The 22313-nt window shown below is 39.9% G+C and overlaps 1 protein-coding gene across 5 annotated transcripts in view; it reads right to left on the bottom strand.

The window, feature by feature from the left end:
• slc2a8 (solute carrier family 2 member 8) overlaps positions 1 to 18459 on the bottom strand; it is a 48367-nt gene extending 29908 nt beyond the window's left edge. Inside the window, exons 1-4 of one of the 5 annotated variants that reach the window (XM_077714716.1) lie at positions 18180 to 18457; positions 1225 to 1387; positions 919 to 1125; positions 541 to 640 (exon numbers count right to left, since the gene is read on the bottom strand). In XM_077714716.1, coding sequence (XP_077570842.1) covers positions 541 to 640; positions 919 to 1125; positions 1225 to 1387; positions 18180 to 18274 — 565 coding nt within the window. In that variant the 5' untranslated portion in view covers positions 18275 to 18457. Of the gene's footprint in view, positions 1 to 540; positions 641 to 918; positions 1126 to 1224; positions 1388 to 18179 lie in introns of all 5 variants that reach the window. The other 4 variants (XM_077714712.1, XM_077714715.1, XM_077714713.1 and 1 more) reach the window with 4 other exon arrangements.
• Positions 18460 to 22313: the final 3854 nt, after the last annotated feature.

Raw genomic sequence — 22313 nt, 5'->3', positions numbered from 1 at the left:
GTCATCACGGAGGTTCAACAGGATTTCTTTTTTAAATTTTTTTTATAGTAGTTAAAGGAATTTTGGTCTTCATTTTAAATTATTGTTGCAAATAAAATGAAGCGGGGCCAGTGATCCACCCATTGCTACGATATTGAATCAGATGGAAGAATTAGAAGCGACAACTCTAATATCAGCCAAGATGTTGTATTTTATGTTTTCAATACCGTGGATTGTAATACACAGAGAAAATTACCATCTGTGTTATACTGCCTGAGGGACAGTTGAGCCCTTATAGACGTACAGGAAAGCCCGAATTTCCAAAAAGCCCGGGGTAATTTGGGAAATGCTTAACTTTGAGAGCTGACACACAAAAGCCTACGCTCACCCTAACGAACAAACCGAATTGATGGCTTACTATTTGGTGAGGGAATCTTAAACTAATCTGAGACATATAAATAATCAAGTAAACGCTAACATATTTGAATAATAACAAATGCACACACATTCAATCGCTCCTTCATATCTCAGTAATTTGCTCCTAAAACTTAAGCCACGCACCAGCCAAGTAGACTCCAATGATGCCGAGCACCACCATTAGCTGAACACACGAGCCCAGAGTTCCTCGCACTCGCTCGTGAGCCATCTCTGAGATGTACAGCTGCCGTAGGAAAGCACAAGATCAAGATCATTTGAAAAGATTCTACATCAAATTGACAGAAAGTTGTCATGAAAAAGGGCATATCAAAAAGAAAAGGAACAAAAAGTGTGCAAAAGGGCACTAAGGCAAACCAGAAAAGGGAAAAACTGGCAGTGTGGGAAAATGTAACAGTGAAAGGTGACGGGAAACAAGGTGACGGGAAACAAGGGAAGAGGGACAATAAGAGATACAACAAGGAATGAAAATACAGGAAATGTCAGTGTCATGAAGAGTCTAACCGGAACAACAAGTGATGTGCCTCCACTAGCAAGCCCAGTGAGGACACGTCCCGCGTAAAGCATCCACACATCTTGGGCGGCGATGATGATGGTGAAGCCAAAGACAAACGGCAAGGAGCAGAACATGAGCGTCAGCTTCCTCCCTGCCCGGTCCACTATGCAGCCAGTAAGCAGCCCCCCTGCCGCTGCACCCAGTGTAACAACCGACTGAGGGCAAAAGCAGCATTACCACAGAAGACAAAGCAGAAGTGATCTTTCATAAGATACTCAAGCCAGCAAATCATGCAATGTCCCTTCCTCTCTTACCCCGAACCAGGACGCCTGCACGTTGTCCAGTCGCAATCGGGGGTCCGTGCTCCCAGCCAGCTCCGGAATGGCAGGCGAGCTGTAGCCCAGCACAAAACCGAAGCTCAAAGGGCCAAGCACCGACACCAAAGTGGCCAGATACAACTTGCTGTTATTTACTTTGCTTCAAAATAAAGCAAAAGATGGTAACAGAGGAGCATGTTAATGATTAGTACTAAACAGGATAATACAAGTTGATTGCATTCAGAAAGTCATGGAGGCCATTCATGGCATCACACATTAAAACTTTACTTCCAAGATGGCACCGATCAAGCGGGAGACCGTGGCAGTAGCTCTGTACACTCTTATGTTTTTCATGTTTTACAGCTCTTCTATCTTTTTTTTAAATTACATTTTAATATTTCTTAAAACATTACTTTTTACTTTACTTTGTACTTTATACTTTAATTTGTACTTTATATTTTACTTTGTACTTTATATTTTACTTTGTACTTTATACTTCACTTTGTACTTTATACTTCACTTTGTACTTTATACTTTACTTTGTACTGTATACTTTACTTTGTACTGTATACTTTACTTTGTACTTTATAAAGTACAAAGTAAAGTATACTTTACTTTGCACGTTATACTTTACTTTGTACTTTATACTTTACTTTGTACTTTATACTTTACTTTGTACTTCATACTTTACTTTGTACTTTATACTTTACTTTGTACTTTATTTTGTACTTTATACTTTACTTTGTACTTTATACTTTACTTTGTACTTCATACTTTACTTTGTACTTTATTTTGTACTTTATTTTGTACTTTATACTTTACTTTGTACTTTACACTTTTTACTTTAATGTTTTTACAACTTTCCTTGTTCTGTTAGCCTGGCTTCTTTCGGCAACTTCTTTTTTGGAACCAGCCAGCCATGCCTACGCTGTCACACACATGGGACTAGCTGTTACAATACGCAGCAGAAGAAGCAACACCTCGGTCCCACCGAAGTTTCGGAGCTGGACTAAAGTTCCGGGAGAAGAGGCAACGCTTCTGACCAACCATTCCATCGTTGGCAGAGCTGTCGGCACCTACCAACAACGGAGTCGAGGAGTTCTGCCCTGCTGCTGTTTTCTTCAGCTTCAGACTACGGAGGAACTGTGCGGATACACTTGGAGGAGCGACCCTACATATTCTCCACCTCGGTCACAGTCTGCAGAAGTTCCCCATCTCGTGGAAGACTTTCTGTGTGTGGTTCCAGTTTTTGTCCAACTTTACGTCTTTTTGAGTCCGATTTAGTTACCACAATCAAAATGGCGCTGTTTATGCGGCAGCTGGCGGCCGCGGCAGCCACGTTAGCTCCGTCCACTCTTGCTTGTTGCTTGAGTTTTTGCTTCTTTTATGTCTTAATGATTTGATGATTCAATTTACTTTGATTTGCTTTGTACTTTGTGCTTTTGCTTTGCTGTTCTGTCTAATCACCCTCTTGCTACTGCCACAATGTAATTTCCCGAATACGGGATGAATAAAGTTATCCAATCCAATTCAATACAATCTAACATCACACAAACTTTTCATAAGACAGATAAAAACAAATAAATTCTCTCATATTTACTTTTAAATCTTTTATCTTCTGTCTGGGTTTTATAGTTCGATCCAAAGTCGTTCCTCACATGTTCTCCCTTGGCTTGTGTGGGTTTTTTCCGGGTAGGCCGGTTTCCTCCCATATCCCAAAAACATGCAGGGAAGGCTGGTTGAGCACTACACTGGACCCAAATATGAGTGATGTGTGACCGTGAATTATTGTCTGTCTCTTTGTGCCCTGTGATTGGCTGCCCACTCATTCAGGGTGTCCCTTGCATGGTGGCCATAGTTGGCTGGGATAGACTGCAGCACCACCCACGAACTTGTGTGATAGCGGTTTGGAAATTGTATGAATGAATGGAATTTTTGTTTCGAGTGTTTGAAGTTGTACAGTGGTACCTCGAGATACAAGCTTAATGAATTCCGGGACTGAACTCGTATATCGATTTTCTCATAACTCAAACAAACGTTTCTCATAGAAATGAACTAAAAACAAATTAATATGTTCCAACCCTCTGAAAAAACACCAAAATCAGTATATTTGATTGGGAAAACATTTGTATTTGTTCTAATTCGCCATCTATTAACAAAGTAACAGAATATAGTGGTTTAATAGTACTAAAATGTGTTAAATAGTACTAAATTAGAGGGATTTTGCGGAGGGGAAGAGAGAGAGACTTTTTGCATAGCAACGCGCTCCTAACATAACAAACAGATTCAAATGAACTTGGATTATGATGCAGACAAGTCAAAAACAAGTTCAATATAACCTTACACTAAACTAAATTCTAATTTTGTTTTAAATTTTTATACCTTTGTTCTACCGGGTTGGCTCTATTTGCCTCGTCTTCACCCTGACTTGCAGATGCAACCTATCGAGAGGGTTGTTTGCTTTAGTCTTCCCTTCAAAATATTCTGAAATTGATCCACACAATAGGATAACGCACGACCACTTGCCAACTTGTCTGGGAAGTAGTACCCCTCTCGTATTAGCGAACAAGCTCCGCCAATTGCACATACCAACGGGCCCCAAAAAAAAATATATATATATAAAAAATTTAAAAAAACATTGAAAAAAATCGCTCGGCCCAGTGCTCGTATACATTACACGAGGGAGTTGCGACTAAAAAGACACTGGGCATGATGTTTTTATGAGCAGCCTCTCGCTTTCGCTGTATGCTCGAATATCAAAATTTGTCTGGTATCTTAAGATCAATATTTGCTTGAAATTTTATTCGTATCTCGGGCCACTCATATGTCGAGGTATATGTCGAGGCACACACGGTACATATACGCACACGGTATATATACGCACACGGTATATATACGCACACGGTATATATACACAAACGGTATATATACGCACACGGTATATATACGCACACGGTATATACACACACGGTATATACGCACACAGTATATATGCGCGCACGCACATACACACACATACATACATAATGGTTAGCGTGTCAGCCTCCCAGCTTTGGGGTCCTGGGTTCAAATCCAGGTCACGTCCACCTGTGTGGGATTTGCATGTTCTCCCCGGGGCCTATTAAACACATTTTATTACAATTAAACCACTCGTTATTTATTACTTAGTCAATCTATGGCAAATTAGAAGAACTAAAACATTTTTTTCTAATCCAATATCTGTGTTATATAGTGTTGGAACGAATTAATTTGTTTTCAATTCATTTCAATCGGAAACGTCCGCTCGAGTTACGAAAATCTCTTCATATGATCTCAGTCTCGGAACGTATTTCGATCGTTTGTCGAGGTACCACTATTTCTTTTTTAAAATTGAACAATTTGATATTTTACATTCATAAAGACACTCATATTTCTTAGAAATACCCCGGGTGATGATTTTTCTTAAAATATTCCCTTCAAAGTAAGACATTTGTACTCCCTATTAAAACAATAAATATATAAGTGAAAATTGTGACTCAGTCGGCGGCTTATACGCGAGTAAATACGGAATGTGTATACATATCGTGTGTATACACATCGTGTTTAGTCGCATATAAGCTGCTTTTGTCAGGCAAAAAAATATTTTAAAATAGAGAAAAGATAATCATGGATATCAGGTTCACATTGTGAAGTATGAATGTATTTTATGCTTATTATTATTGTCTTTTGGTTTATATAGTGTAGTCACTGGAATAGAATTTTGCACGACCTTGTGGTAACTCCTGTCACGACTCCTTTTAGTTAGGGGGGTGTTATCTATCACAACACCCCCATTTCTTTGTTCACCTTCCCGCCTTAAGTTTGTCTCTGTCACATGATCCTGTGCTAATAAAACCAGTTTCTCTGTGGGGAGTTGCCAGGAATTCCAAACGGTCATTCGGGAAGATAGACACATCTTTCTGCTCTGACTATTTTGGCTTCCTCCTTCATATGAAGTGAGTTAAATTCTCATCACGACTGGCTGTGTGTTTCCTCTGCTCCGATATTATTGAATGTATATGGTCTTAAAACTGACACACATCAAAATTATTTCTATTTTCAAATTGAATAATTTGATATTTTGCATTCATAGACAGTCATATTAACTTCCTTATATTGACCTTAATAATGTGCTTTTGAATTACACAGTATCTAAGAAATATCACTTGTGGTGATTTTTCTTAAGACTTTCAGGGTGCCGCTTATACGCAGGAGAGGCTAAAATAAATGCGGTAAATACAAATTAATCCGTTCCCACCTTTTGAAAAAAACAAAAGCACAGGTGCTGTGCGTCATGCAAAACTCTTTCGCAGCTAAACAGGAAATGGCAAGACGTAATACATTTAGCAATGAAATTAATTGGTTCCAGAACCGTTTTCATAAGTTGAAAATTTCGTCAATAGAGCAGTTCTTTATGTAAATTCTCAAATTTGTTCCACAGTCCTAAACTACCAAATAAACTGTTTAAAAATGATTAGTGTCCCAATTTAGTAGGGGATGTGAAGACATAAAAAAGAGAAAACTATCATTAAATGATTTGATAAGCCTTTAAAATGAATAATAAAGATAAAACATCTATTCATCTATTCGTGTTCAAGTGCAGGTGCACAAGCTAACGTTAGGCAAAAGAGAGAGAGCACGAACACGTGCATTAATATTGAAACAGAAATTAAAGAATTCAAAACACCATTAAATTAAACTTGTAGTCTTTTTATTCTGGATTTGATTTCTTTTGCAATTTGGTTTGCTTCTTATCTGTTTGGGTTTAAGTTCTCCTTCAACAGTGTATGTTAAACTAGATAAAAAGATGCCTTTGACGACTTTTAATGTTTTTTTTTAAAGGCACAAGACAAATGTCGTCAAAGTGGGTGATCGCACTACTCATGAACACTTTTTCAGGATGTCGGAAAGTCTGTAAAATTTCTACCCCAGTATTTTTCTGATTTGTGCTTTTGGAATGATAGCTTCTTCCTCCTCTGTCGCTTTCCCATTGAATTCCTCATGTATTGTCGAACTTTGCATTAACTCTTGCTCCGTAGAAGGTTACTTTTGGTGCCCCTCGACCAACGCGCCAATGTCCTCCTTACTGACCACCATCTATCTCTATCTCTATCTCTATCTCTATCTCTATCTCTATCTCTATCTCTATCTCTATCTCTATCTCTATCTCTATCTCTATCTCTATCTCTATCTCTATCTCTATCTCTATCTCTATCTCTATCTCTATCTCTATCTCTATCTCTATCTCTATCTCTATCTCTATCTCTATCTCTATCTCTATCTCTATCTCTATCTCTATCTCTATCTCTATCTCTATCTCTATCTCTATCTCTATCTCTATCTCTATCTCTATCTCTATCTCTATCTCTATCTCTATCTCTATCTCTATCTCTATCTCTATCTCTATCTCTATCTCTATCTCTATCTCTATCTCTATCTCTATCTATCTCTATCTCTATCTCTATCTCTATCTCTATCTCTATCTCTATCTCTATCTCTATCTCTATCTCTATCTCTATCTCTATCTCTATCTCTATCTCTATCTCTATCTCTATCTCTATCTCTATCTCTATCTCTATCTCTATCTCTATCTCTATCTCTATCTCTATCTCTATCTCTATCTCTATCTCTATCTCTGTCAGGAGTGGCTGGATTGCCCCTCCTGGCATGACGTCACGATTATTATCAGCTGTGGCTAATTACGTGATTAGATTATTTTTGGTATTTAAGCATTATGGTTTTCTGTGAACGCTGTCGGATCGTTCTGGTTTCATTTCATGTCTTTCCTCGTATTCATTGCCGTTTCCATTGACGCCACGCTGCATGTTTCTTTTCGTTTGTAATGAGTGATCAAGTTAAGTTGTTTATGTTATGTTACCCCGTTTATTAAATCAAGCTACCAGAGCAACATATCTGCCTCCCCTTTTCCATTTACTTCGGCGACTCTGCATCTGGGTTCACTTTCCCCTCCGATCGCGTCGCACTACGCGGCGCGATCATAACAGCACGATCCGACCATCATGGACCCAGCGGAGCGCCACCCACGCTCGCGCCGACGCGCTCGGCGACGCCGACCATCCACCTCGAAGACACCGGACTGCTTGGAGTGTATAAGAAACCCCTCAGAATCGTTTAGGAGTTTTGTAATGAACACACCGTGGTGCGGGGCTCTCAGGCACATCATTGCTGGAGATGAGTCTCAGCTGGTAGGAGAGTGAGATCCGCAGCGTACTCCTACGCCCCACCACTGCTATGCACGTCGCCCTGGGAAGCCCTTACCGTTTAATCATGATGCCCAGGTGCGTACAACCACCAGAGACCGCCCAAGTTATCTTATGCCTATGACCAGCGGAATTGATTCACCATGGAGGGAGCCTGAAGATTCTGGTGACATCGTTGAGGAAATTGATTTTTTCGCTGGCGTTTCGGAATCCGATGATGAATTCTTCGACAAATTCGGACCCCGAGACCTTCCACTGGAGGAGGATTACCCCTATTTTTCCCCCGATAATTCCTACTCCAAATACCCCGCCCAGCAATTACAGAGTGGGCTGACCACCTATTATGGGACACGACGTGATGGCGGGGTGCTGTGCAATCCTCCCAGAGGTGGCGCCGAGCGCCACGCCGTAGAGCGAAGCGAAAGCAATGCCTGGACACATTAACCAGTGTCCAAGTTACTCGCCCGACCACGTCCGTCCAAGCTCCTCTCCCGACCACATCCGTCCAAGCTCCTTTTCCGACCACGTCCGTCCAAGCTCCTTTTCCGACCACGTCCGTCCAAGCTCCTCTTCCGACCACGTCCGTCCAAGCTCCTCTTCCAACCTCGACTACGCCCTTCCTAGTGCCCGAAGTTACTCGGCCGAGCTCACTGTACCAGCATCTCCTAGAAACTATGCAGCCCTCCCCGTTCCAAGTGTCCGAAGTTACTCGGCCGACCACGCCCTTCCAAGTGCCCGAAGTTACTCGGCCGACCACGCCCTTCCAAGTGCCCGAAGTTACTCGGCCGACCACGCCTTTCCAAGTGCCCGAAGTTACTCGGCCAACCACGCCTTTCCAAGTGCCCGAAGTTACTCGGCCGATCACGCCCTTCCAAGTGCCCGAAGTTACTCGGCCGATCACGCCCTTCCAAGTGCCCGAAGTTACTCGGCCGACCACGCCTTTCCAAGTGCCCGAAGTTACTCGGCCGACCACGCCTTTCCAAGTGCCCGAAGTTACTCGGCCAACCACGCCTTTCCAAGTGACCGAAGTTACTCGGCCAACCACGCCTTTCCAAGTGCCCGAAGTTACTCGGCCTATCACGCCTTTCCAAGTGCCCGAAGTTACTCGGCCGATCACGCTGTACCAGCATCTCCTAAAGACTATGCAGCGCTCCCCGTTCCAAGTGCCCGAAGTTACTCGGCCGATCACGCTTTTCCAAGTACCCGAAGTTACTCGGCCGACCATGCCTTTCCAAGTGCCCGAAGTTACTCGGCCGATCACGCCTTTCCAAGTACCCGAAGTTACTCGGCCGACCACGCCTTTCCAAGTACCCGAAGTCACTCGGCCGACCACGCCCTTCCAAGTGCCCGAAGTTACTCGGCCGACCACGCCTTTCCAAGTACCCGAAGTTAATCGGCCGACCACGCCTTTCCAAGTACCCGAAGTCACTCGGCCGACTACGCCTTTCCAAGTGCCCGAAGTCACTCGGCCGACCACGTCTTTCCAAGTGCCCGAAGTCACTCGGCCGACCACGTCTTTCCAAGTGCCCGAAGTTACTCGGCCGACCACGGCTTTTCAAGTGCCCGAAGTTACTCGGCCGACCACGCCTGTCCAAGTGGCCGAAGTTACTCGGCTAACCACGCCTGTCCAAGTGGCCGAAGTTACTCGGCTAACCACTCCTGTCCAAGTGGCCGAAGTTACTCAGCCGACCACGCCGTTTCAAGTGCCCCAAGCTCCTGTGCCAAGGCCACGCAAAGTAATCCCGTTGCCTTTGGGGTCGCCAATCGCACCGGTACCGAAGCCACGGATCAGGTTTCTGGTGATGGACGGCCATTCTAGAACCGCTCTCCCAAGCACCGCTCTCCCAAGCACCGCTCTCCCAAGCACCGCTCTCCCAAGCACCGCTCTCCCAAGCACCGCTCTCCCAAGCACCGCTCTCCCAAGCACCGCTCTCCCAAGCACCGCTCTCCCAAGCACCGCTCTCCCAAGCACCGCTCTCCCAAGCACCGCTCTCCCAAGCACCGCTCTCCCAAGCACCGCTCTCCCAAGCACCGCTCTCCCAGGCACCGCTCTCCCAGGCACCGCTCTCCCAAGCACCGCTCTCCCAAGCACCGCTCTCCCAAGCACCGCTCTCCCAAGCACCGCTCTCCCAAGCACCTGCCCGTCCAGCGGCTGCCCGCCCAGAAGTGGTGACGATGCTCCGGCGCTCGAGGAAGACGGGGCCGGCGACGTCGAGAGTGGTAATTCGCCGGAGTCCCTGGAAGAAAGGACTGGCGACGTCGAGAGTGGCAATTCGCCGGAGTCCCTAGAAGAAGGGGCTGGCGACGTCGAGAGTGCCAATTCGCCGGTGCCCCTGGAGGAAGAAGCCGGTGACGTCGAGGGTGGCAATTCGCCGGAGTCCCTGGAAGAAGGGGCTGGCGACGTCGAGAGTGCCAATTTGCCGTTGCCCCTGGAGGATGGGGCCGGTGACATCAAGAGTGGTAATTCGCCGGTGCCCCTGGAGGAGGAAGCCGGTGACGTCGAGAGTGGCAAATCGCCGGAGTCCCTGGAAGAAGGGGCTGGCGACGTCGAGAGTGCCAATTCGCCGGTGCCCCTGGAGGAAGAAGCCGGTGACGTCGAGAGTGGCAATTCGCCGGAGTCCCTGGAAGAAGGGGCTGGCGACGTCGAGAGTGCCAATTTGCCGTTGCCCCTGGAGGATGGGGCCGGTGACATCAAGAGTGGTAATTTGCCGGAGTCCCTGGAAAAAGGGGCTGGCGACGTCAAGTGTGGTAATTCGCCGGAGTCCCTGGAAGAAGGGGCTGGCGACGTCAAGAGTGGTAATTCGCCGGAATCCCTGGAAGAAGGGGCTGGCGACGTCAAGAGTGGTAATTCGCCGGAGTCCCTGGAAGAAGGGGCTGGCGACGTCAAGAGTGGTAATTCGCCGGAGTCCCTGGAAGAAGGGGCTGGCGACGTCAAGAGTGGTAATTTGCCGGAGTCCCTGGAAGAAGGGGCTGGCGACGTCAAGAGTGGTAATTCGCCGGAGTCCCTGGAAGAAGGGGCTGGCGACGTCAAGAGTGGTAATTCGCCAGAGTCCCTGGAAGAAGGGGCTGGCGACGTCAAGAGTGGTAATTCGCCGAAATCCCTGGAAGAAGGGGCTGGCGACGTCAAGAGTGGTAATTCGCCGGAGTCCTTGGAAGAAGGGGCTGGCGACGTCAAGAGTGGTAATTCGCCGGAGTCCCTGGAAGAAGGGGCTGGCGACGTCCAGAGTGGTAATTCGCCGGAGTCCCTGGAAGAAGGGGCTGGCGACGTCAAGAGTGGTAATTCGCCGGAGTCCCTGGATGAAGAGGCCGGCGACGTCGAGAGTGGCAATTCGCCGGTGCCCCTGGAGGACGGGGCCGGCGACGTCCAGAGAAGCAATGCTCCGGTTTCCCGGGAGGAGAGAGTTGTCCACCCCCCGAGCAAACAGGGTAAGGTGCCCGACCGTACTAAACTTCTAATATCTCCTGAAGGCAGGCAGTTTGGCCAAGACTTAAAGGACCAGCTGGGATGCCTGCCGGACCGACCACTGCCTCATCTCGTTTCTGGCTGGCACGGATGCCCGCCAGACCTGCCCTTGCCTCGTCTCGTATCCGGCCGGCGCGGACGCCCGCCGGACCGACCACTGCCTCGTCTCGTTCCTGGCCGGCGCGGACGCCCGCCGGATCGACCACAGCCTCGTCTCGTTTCTGGCCGGCGCGGACGCCCGCCGGACCGACCACTGCCTCGTCACGTTCTTGACCGGCGCGGACGGCCGCCGGGTCAACCACATCCTCGTCTCGTTTCTGGCCGGCGCGGACGCCCGCCGGATCGACCACTGCCCCGTCTTGTTTCTGACCGGCACGGACGCCCGCCAGACCTGCCACTGACTCGTCTCGTTTCTGGCCGGCACGGAGGCCCGCCGGACCGACTACTGCCTCGTCTTGTTTTAGGCTGGCACGGACGCCCGCCGGATCGACCCCTCCTTCGTCTGTTCTTGGGTTGGTGTGGACGACCACCGGACAAAGCTAGGTCTCCCACCCGCCCTCCCTGCTTGTTCTTGGTTCTCATGTTGGAATTGACCTTGGGACGTCTAGGATCCGTCCCTTAGAGGGGATGTACTGTCAGGAGTGGCTGGATTGCCCCTCCTGGCATGACGTCACGATTATTATCAGCTGTGGCTAATTACGTGATTAGATTAGATATAGATATAGATATAGATATCTATATCTATCTATATCTATCTAGATATAGATCGATATAGATATCTATATCAATCTATATCTATCTATCTATATCTATCTATCTATATCTATCTATCTATATCTATCTATCTATATCTATCTATATCTATCTAGATATAGATCGATATAGATATCTATATCGATCTATATCTATCTATCTATATCTATCTATCTATATTTATATATCTACATCTATCTATCTATACCTATCTATATCTATCTATCTATATCTATCTATCTATCTATATCTATCTATCTATATCTATCTATATCTATCTATCTATATCTATCTATCTATATCTATCTATCTATATCTATCTATCTATATCTATCTATCTATATCTATCTATCTATATCTATCTATCTATATCTATCTATCTATATCTATCTATCTATATCTATCTATCTATATCTATCTATCTATATCTATCTATCTATATCTATCTATCTATATCTATCTATCTATATCTATCTATCTATATCTATCTATCTATATCTATCTATCTATATCTATCTATCTATATCTATCTATCTATATCTATCTATCTATATCTATCTATCTATCTATATCTATCTATCTATATCTATCTATCTATATCTATCTATCTATATCTATCTATCTATATCTATCTATCTATATCTATCTATCTATATCTATCTATCTATATCTATCTATCTATATCTATCTATCTATATCTATCTATCTATATCTATCTATCTATATCTATCTATCTATATCTATCTATCTATATCTATCTATCTATATCTATCTATCTATATCTATCTATCTATATCTATCTATCTATATCTATCTATCTATATCTATCTATCTATATCTATCTATCCAGTGTTCTCGTTACCTCTGCGTCCTGCGTCTGATACGCACAGCTTTTCTTCCAGACGCACAATTTCAAGTAATGTGCTTTTTTCGGACGCAAAGAAATTTTTATCAAAAAAAAAACCAAAACACATATATCCGATGGCAAACCAATTTATTCCACATAATCTTTGCGAAATAATTCTCGCGAGACTAGCAGACACTAGCAGACGAAGGAGAGAAAGCGATAGCAAGAGTTTCGTAATAGTGTAAGAAAGATAAAAAATGTTTCAGAAAAAGCAAAACAGTCTGGATAGTTATTTCGCAGTTAAAAATACAACTAGTAAGAAAAGAACTGCAGAAGATTCGATCGATGATCATGAAGCAAAACGGGGGAAGCAAGGAAAAATACGCACATTTCAAAAGACCTTTGGCTGCAAAGAGAGGAGGATCTACGAGCTGAAAGACTAGTACAATGATAAATAAACCCTAACCCTAAACCATATAATAAATAAATTAAATCTGAATGTTTATATATCGTTGTTTATGTTTTATTTGCATCCGTAGTATGTTGGGACTCGTAACAAGTTTCCTGGGACGCACAGTTTTCAGACAAGCGAATCCCTGGGACTCGCAGTGTGCCAATTGTAAAATTATCACTGTCTATCTATATCTATCTATCTATATCTATCTATCTGTATCTATCTATCTATATCTATCTATCTATATCTATCTATATCTATCTATATCTATCTATATCTATCTATATCTATCTATATCTATCTATATCTATCTATATCTATCTATATCTATCTATATCTATCTATATCTATCTATATCTATCTATATCTATCTATATCTATCTATATCTATCTATATCTATCTATATCTATCTATATCTATCTATATCTATCTATATCTATCTATATCTATCTATATCTATCTATATCTATCTATATCTATCTATATCTATCTATATCTATCTATATCTATCTATATCTATCTATATCTATCTATATCTATCTATATCTATCTATATCTATCTATATCTATCTATATCTATCTATATCTATCTATATCTATCTATATCTATCTATATCTATCTATATCTATCTATATCTATCTATATCTATCTATATCTATCTATATCTATCTATATCTATCTATATCTATCTATATCTATCTATATCTATCTATATCTATCTATATCTATCTATATCTATCTATATCTATCTATATCTATCTATATCTATCTATATCTATCTATATCTATCTATATCTATCTATATCTATCTATATCTATCTATATCTATCTATATCTATCTATATCTATCTATATCTATCTATATCTATCTATATCTATCTATATCTATCTATATCTATCTATATCTATCTATATCTATCTATATCTATCTATATCTATCTATATCTATCTATATCTATCTATATCTATCTATATCTATCTATATCTATCTATATCTATCTATATCTATCTATATCTATCTATATCTATCTATATCTATCTATATCTATCTATATCTATCTATATCTATCTATATCTATCTATATCTATCTATATCTATCTATATCTATCTATATCTATCTATATCTATCTATATCTATCTATATCTATCTATATCTATCTATATCTATCTATATCTATCTATATCTATCTATATCTATCTATATCTATCTATATCTATCTATATCTATCTATATCTATCTATATCTATCTATATCTATCTATATCTATCTATATCTATCTATATCTATCTATATCTATCTATATCTATCTATATCTATCTATATCTATCTATATCTATCTATATCTATCTATATCTATCTATATCTATCTATATCTATCTATATCTATCTATATCTATCTATATCTATCTATATCTATCTATATCTATCTATATCTATCTATATCTATCTATATCTATCTATATCTATCTATATCTATCTATATCTATCTATATCTATCTATATCTATCTATATCTATCTATATCTATCTATATCTATCTATATCTATCTATATCTATCTATATCTATCTATATCTATCTATATCTATCTATATCTATCTATATCTATCTATATCTATCTATATCTATCTATATCTATCTATATCTATCTATATCTATCTATATCTATCTATATCTATCTATATCTATCTATATCTATCTATATCTATCTATATCTATCTATATCTATCTATATCTATCTATATCTATCTATATCTATCTATATCTATCTATATCTATCTATATCTATCTATATCTATCTATATCTATCTATATCTATCTATATCTATCTATATCTATCTATATCTATCTATATCTATCTATATCTATCTATATCTATCTATATCTATCTATATCTATCTATATCTATCTATATCTATCTATATCTATCTATATCTATCTATATCTATCTATATCTATCTATATCTATCTATATCTATCTATATCTATCTATATCTATCTATATCTATCTATATCTATCTATATCTATCTATATCTATCTATATCTATCTATATCTATCTATATCTATCTATATCTATCTATATCTATCTATATCTATCTATATCTATCTATATCTATCTATATCTATCTATATCTATCTATATCTATCTATATCTATCTATATCTATCTATATCTATCTATATCTATCTATATCTATCTATATCTATCTATATCTATCTATATCTATCTATATCTATCTATATCTATCTATATCTATCTATATCTATCTATATCTATCTATATCTATCTATATCTATCTATATCTATCTATATCTATCTATATCTATCTATATCTATCTATATCTATCTATATCTATCTATATCTATCTATATCTATCTATATCTATCTATATCTATCTATATCTATCTATATCTATCTATATCTATCTATATCTATCTATATCTATCTATATCTATCTATATCTATCTATATCTATCTATATCTATCTATATCTATCTATATCTATCTATATCTATCTATATCTATCTATATCTATCTATATCTATCTATATCTATCTATATCTATCTATATCTATCTATATCTATCTATATCTATCTATATCTATCTATATCTATCTATATCTATCTATATCTATCTATATCTATCTATATCTATCTATATCTATCTATATCTATCTATATCTATCTATATCTATCTATATCTATCTATATCTATCTATATCTATCTATATCTATCTATATCTATCTATATCTATCTATATCTATCTATATCTATCTATATCTATCTATATCTATCTATATCTATCTATATCTATCTATATCTATCTATATCTATCTATATCTATCTATATCTATCTATATCTATCTATATCTATCTATATCTATCTATATCTATCTATATCTATCTATATCTATCTATATCTATCTATATCTATCTATATCTATCTATATCTATCTATATCTATCTATATCTATCTATATCTATCTATATCTATCTATATCTATCTATATCTATCTATATCTATCTATATCTATCTATATCTATCTATATCTATCTATATCTATCTATATCTATCTATATCTATCTATATCTATCTATATCTATCTATATCTATCTATATCTATCTAGATATATCTATCTAGATATATCTATCTAGATTCTAGATATATCTATCTATATCTATCTATATCTATCTATATCTATCTATATCTATCTATATCTATCTATATCTATCTATATCTATCTATATCTATCTATATCTATCTATATCTATCTATATCTATCTATATCTATCTAGATATATCTATCTAGATATATCTATCTAGATATATCTATCTAGATTCTAGATATATCTATCTAGATTCTAGATATATCTATCTAGATATATCTATCTAGATATATCTATCTAGATATATCTATCTAGATATATCTATCTAGATATATCTATCTAGATATATCTATCTAGATATATCTATCTAGATATATCTATCTAGATATATCTATCTAGATATATCTATCTAGATATATCTATCTAGATATATCTATCTAGATATATCTATCTAGATATATCTATCTAGATATATCTATCTAGATATATCTATCTAGATATATCTATCTAGATATAGATAGATATAGATAGATATCTATATATAGATACAGAGAGAGAGAGAGAGAGAGAGAGAGAGAGAGAGAGAGAGAGAGAGAGAGAGAGAGAGAGAGAGAGCCAGAGAGAGAGAGAGAGCCTGACAGCTAATGGGAGGAAGGGTCTGCGGAAGAGCTCCTTCCTGCAACGAGGGTGCAGCAGTCTATTGCTGAAGGGGCTTCGGAGGGACTCCACATACTCATGCAGGAGGTGGGAGGTGCTGTCCATGATGAACATCATCTTGGTCAGCATCCTCCGCTCTCCCACTTCCCCCCACAGAGTCCAAAGGACAGCCCAGCATAGCTGGCTATCCTATGTTTTTGGACCAGTCTAGTATGTTGTTGAGGTGAGCACCCAGGTACAGTGTTCCCTCAGTTATCGCGGTTAATGGGGACCCGGACCACCCGCGATAAGTGAATTTCCGCGAAGTAGGGATTCCCCTTCAAAAATGCTTAATTTGAATTCAATTCAATTTCCCCCCCCCCCCCCTGTATACAGTAAACCATATAGAAAACGGGTAGAGAGAGTGAAATTCATGTTATAACAAAAAAAACTGTTAAATATGTTGTTTCAATTTAATATTTGTATTTTTCCCCCCCAAAAAATCTGCGAAGCTCTGAGTCCGCGGTAGCTGAACCGCGGTAGCTGAACCGCGAAGTAGCGAGGGAACACTGTACTTAAAATTCTCCATGATTTAAATGTCTGTACCCTGGATGTTCACCTGGGTGGTCTGTTGAGGATTCCTCTGAAAGTCGATGACCGTTTCCTTTGTCTTACTGGTGTTGATGTAGAGGTGGTTTTGCCTACACCAGTCAACAAAGGCTGTGCTTATGATGTTCTTATGAGCAGCATCTCGCGCCCGTATTACAAAATGTGTCTCATATCTCAAGATGAATATTAGTCCGAAATTTTACTCGTATATCGATTTGCTCGTATGTCGGGGCACTCATATGTCGAGGTACGACTGTACATGATAAGCGGTACGGAAAATGAAGAGTCTAAAAAGATTAAACTCATAACTGCATTTAGAATGATTTAATTTTAATTAACATTATAATTTATTTGACAGTCTAGCAATTTAATTTCATGTGGTTGCAGGGTTGCGGGTGTTGCTGGAGCCCTTCACAACTTACTATGGGCACCAGGCAGTGGACACCCTGAAACAGATGCCAGCCAATCGCAGGACACAAGGAGAGGGACAACCATTCACGCTAACACACATTGTTTTTCATTCATTGATTTTCCATTCCACTCAATCACTCGAGAGACAATTTAGAGTGCTCAACCGGCCTACCATGCATGTTTTGGGGATGTGGGAGAAAAACAGACTGGCTGGACAAAACCCAATCAAGGCCGGGAGTATATGCCAACTCCACATGTCGAGGACCGACCGGGGATCGAAACCGCGCCCAAAGAACTGTGAGGCCGACGCGCTAACCACTCGCCCACCGGCCGTCATAGTTCTCTTCATTTGCCCGGGTTATTTTTTTTTTATTAAAAGGAAAATGTGTACGCAAACACATTGCGTTAGAATTTGGATTGTTTACCTGAGATAAGCCTCGTACTCTGATATGAGACCACTGGGATCATCATCTCGACCGTCAGCATTCAACAGACTCTTGCGCTCCTGTTGTATGTCCATCGCAATTTAGACTTATTTTGACTTTCGTTAGCGACGTTAAAAATGCGCAACACTGCATTAATCACGTGATTCATCTTGGTCGCGTACAGCCAGAAATTACCCAGAGCCAAAGCCATGTAGTAAAAGAGTTGTTACCCTCCCGTATGGATCCATGATACAATTTTACTCCAGAGCTCTTCCGGGACGGGCGCCTTTCATTTGAATAACCGAATTTCAAGTATATTTAGAGACCATTTGGTTGCATAGCTAACTCATTTTAAATTTGAACTTTTATTTTATTTTTATGTGCATGGAGTATTTACTTAGATTTTTTTAATCTAGATTAAGGAATAATTTTCTCCTTTTTCATGCTGACTGGGAAAGATACTGTGCTTTGAAAAAACGATTTACCCCTTCTTGTCTCCCCCGTGTTTTTTTGCATATTTATCACACAGGTTTTCAAATCACTATTAATATGACGACCCAAGGAAAGAGAAAATGTAGTTTCTAAATGATGATTTTATTTACCAAGGCAACAAATAAAAAGTTGTATGGCCCCCTTTGAAAAGGTAATTGCCCCTTTGTTAAATGGCAAAATAACTGTGACTAATCACATTGTTGGAAAGCTCAGTTAAATTCCACAGGCCGCGCCCACACCTGATTACCACCACGTGTGTTGAATCAAGAAAACAGGATTTAAAGGTTGCTCTTTTCCTTGCTAATGTGATGAGCAAGAGAGGTTCACAACTCCTCTTTGGAACAGGACATGACTTGATATACACCCACTTCTTCATTTGCTTATAGTCTTAAAAGTCTACTTGTCTTGAGAGCATGGGCCTCTACAACCCGGAAGGCACTGAAGGGTGGAAGGAGAGGGGGCCCAGAGCTGTCTGTATTGTCGAAATCAGCCATGGGCAAACTATGGTTAAACATTTTAATCTGTCCCACCGAATTTGATGATATTAAATTTATTACTAATCTTGTTATTTTTGTATTTCCCTGCAATTCTCATATTTTCCTCTAGGTAGCACTGTATATACATTGGCTTTTTTTAGGTGAGGCGTATTTTACCCTCTGGCCCTTCTCGACCCATCGACGCCACCTTTAAAGATGATTCGACATAAGAGAATCAAAGTGGACATAAAATGTTGAGTGTTCAATGGAGAGTGGACAACTAAATCGTTTTTCACGGAACACCGATCATCCGCTGTTGGCCTAATATACCAAGAAACTGTGGCAGGTTTTACAGAGTATTATATTAGCCGGCACTTTGCCACAAAGCATGGTAACTATGCTAGCAAGCTGCCAACAAAAGAAAGGGAAGCCGCTGCTCTGAAATTGGCAGCTAATTTAAAGGCACAACAAAGTCAAACTGCCATTCAACAGTCAAGGACCAAAGTCACTTTTATGGTTTCGTTCAAAATAGCAAAGACCAGCAAAACACTGTCTGAGGGCGAGTTTTTAAAAGAATGTATTTTGTGCCCGGAGCCCAAAGACAATTTTGAGATAATCAGTTTATCGCGGCGGACAGTGACTCGCCGTGTGGAACTAATAGATGAGTATATCAAAAGTATCCTATACAAAAAGACAGTTATTCACATTGAACTCTTAAGACACTTCAGCTCTTCATTTTTATCCGAGGTATCAACGACACTTTTGAAATAACGGAGGAGTTTATATATCTGTCTCTTATTGTTTTGGGGGGGAATGACAGGCAGGAGGAGAGGGATGGTGATATCCAGAAGGATAACAAAACTTTCCGTCCTTTAAAATAGAAATGGTTAGTCATTTTTAAGAGAGGCACATTCAATTCATTTGATTTTCAGTGTTTTAAGACTCATTCCAAAGTCAGATATTTTGGATTGGATAACATTATTCATCCCGTATTCGGGAAATTTCGTTGTCACAGTAGCAAGAGGGTGAGGATGCAGAAATGGGAAAGGCATTTTAGACATAAATAGATAGGTAATACATTTATAAATAAATACATGAATAAATATAGAGATCCATCCATTTGCTGTTGGTCCGGTCCCCGGTCAAATGTTACCCATTGTGGCCCATGAATCAAAAAGTTTGCCCACCCCTGGTCTAAATGTTCTGTTCTATGTGTGGTTTGATTTGTGGTATTGTTCTATGTTGTGTTTTCACTTTGTGTTATTGTCTTGGAATCAAGTGTGTACTTTCTTCTGTCCACTTGAGAGAATAAAATAATTTACGAATAGAAGCTGGCCTGGCTTTTCATTCCAGCACACACAAAAAAAAAATCCAAGGCTTTCGGGCAAACCACTGTCAGAGAACTTGGAACAGTGCCAAACCTTCCCCAGAATGGTCGACCAGCTAAATTTACTCCAAGAGTGCGACGACGACTCATCCGGGAGGTCACAAAAATATGCGAAAAACATCCAAAAAACTGCAACCCTCGCTGGCCTCAGTTAAGGTCAATGTTCATGACTTTAGTATATGGAAAACACTCCCCAAAGCTGTCATCCATGGCAGAGTTCGAAGGCAAAAACAATTGCAGTCCAAAAAGAACAAAAAGGCTCGTGTTACATTTGCCAAAAACATCTTGATGATTCCGTGGGCAAAAGTTGAACTTTTTGTAAAGTGTGGGGCCTGTTACATTTGGTGAAAAAAATGGCACAGCGTTCCATCAAAAGAACAGTACCAACAGTAAAGCATGGGGTGGAAGTATGATGGTCTGGGGCTGCTTTCCTGCCTCAGGGTCAGACTTGCTGTAATTGAAGGAAGAATACATTCTGCTGTCTACCAGCAAATTTTGAAGAAGAATGTTCTCAGTTCGTGCGCTCAAACTCCAGGGCTCTTGGAGCATGCAGGATGACAAAGAGAAAAAACACCAGCAGACCCACCCCTGAATGGCTCAAAAAACAAAAAACAAAGTTAAGGTTTTGAAGTGGCCTAGACAAAGTCCTGATCCTGTTCTTAATTTTGCTCTGAAAGTTGTTGTGAGATAATTGACAAAACGGACAAAAAGTTATTGAAGCTTCAATGGTCAATTAATCTGACTCTAGCTTAAAAGCTCTCTCTCCTGCAGCCCAAAGTTCTTGTTAATGTAAATATTAGTGGATGGGTTTCAGTTACAAAACAATTTCTCTTTAATGATTTTTCTTTGGTTTGGTATTCTCTTAATTGACATGATTTAATACAGTGTTCCCTCGCTACTGCGCGCTTCAGCTACCGCGGACTCAGAGCTTCGCAGATTTTTTTCAGGAAAAAAAATAATAAAAATTTTAAACATATTAAATTAAAATTATGAATTACATCATTTTACAAGAGGTGAAAATAAAACATTCAATAAGAATTAGTAATTGCATCAATAAAAGGCCAAAGCAATGGTCAATAACATGGTGAGAGTTCAGGAAGCGCATTGATGACGTCATAGCTGTTGTAGGCGCATCTTCACCGCCCAAAAAAAAACAATCTTCACAACTCCCAATAACGATGTTTCTTACGTGCAAAAAAACTGCAGTAGATCCTCCATCCAGACTACTATGATGTTTTTGCTTGGTGGTGCTTTTGTGCACGTGTTACAAGTTTCTTTAAGCATTTTTGAAGGGGCACCCCTACTTCGCGGAAATGCACTTATTGCGGGTGGTCCCGGTCCGCATTAACCGCGATAACTGAAGGAACACTGTACTTACAGTTGTGGTTAAAGTTTACATACACTTGTGAAGAACATAATGTAATGGCTCTCTTGAGTTTCCAGTTATTTCTGCAATGCTGATTTTTCTCTGATTGAGTGATTGGAACAGATACTTATTTGTCACAAAAACATTCAAGAAGTTTGGTTCTTTTATGACTTTATTATGGGTTAACAGAGAAAATGATCAAATCTGCTGGGTCAAAAATATACATACAGCAACACAAATTAGCAATTTTGGTGACTTCGAAAGTTGTGTCAGTGAAATGAGCTTCATATTTCATTCTTGTGAATGATTATGAGTGACTACAATGGACTTCTCTGAGGCCATGTTGGGTTCATCAATAATTATACTTTAATACAATTGTAAAACAATACAGGGGGCATCTGATTCAATTATCT

This window comes from Stigmatopora nigra, chromosome 4 (assembly GCF_051989575.1).
Source record: "Stigmatopora nigra isolate UIUO_SnigA chromosome 4, RoL_Snig_1.1, whole genome shotgun sequence".
Lineage (NCBI taxonomy): Eukaryota > Metazoa > Chordata > Actinopteri > Syngnathiformes > Syngnathidae > Stigmatopora > Stigmatopora nigra.
The sequence above is the reverse complement of the archived record's forward strand: the minus strand, read 5'-3'. Positions and strand labels throughout refer to the sequence as shown.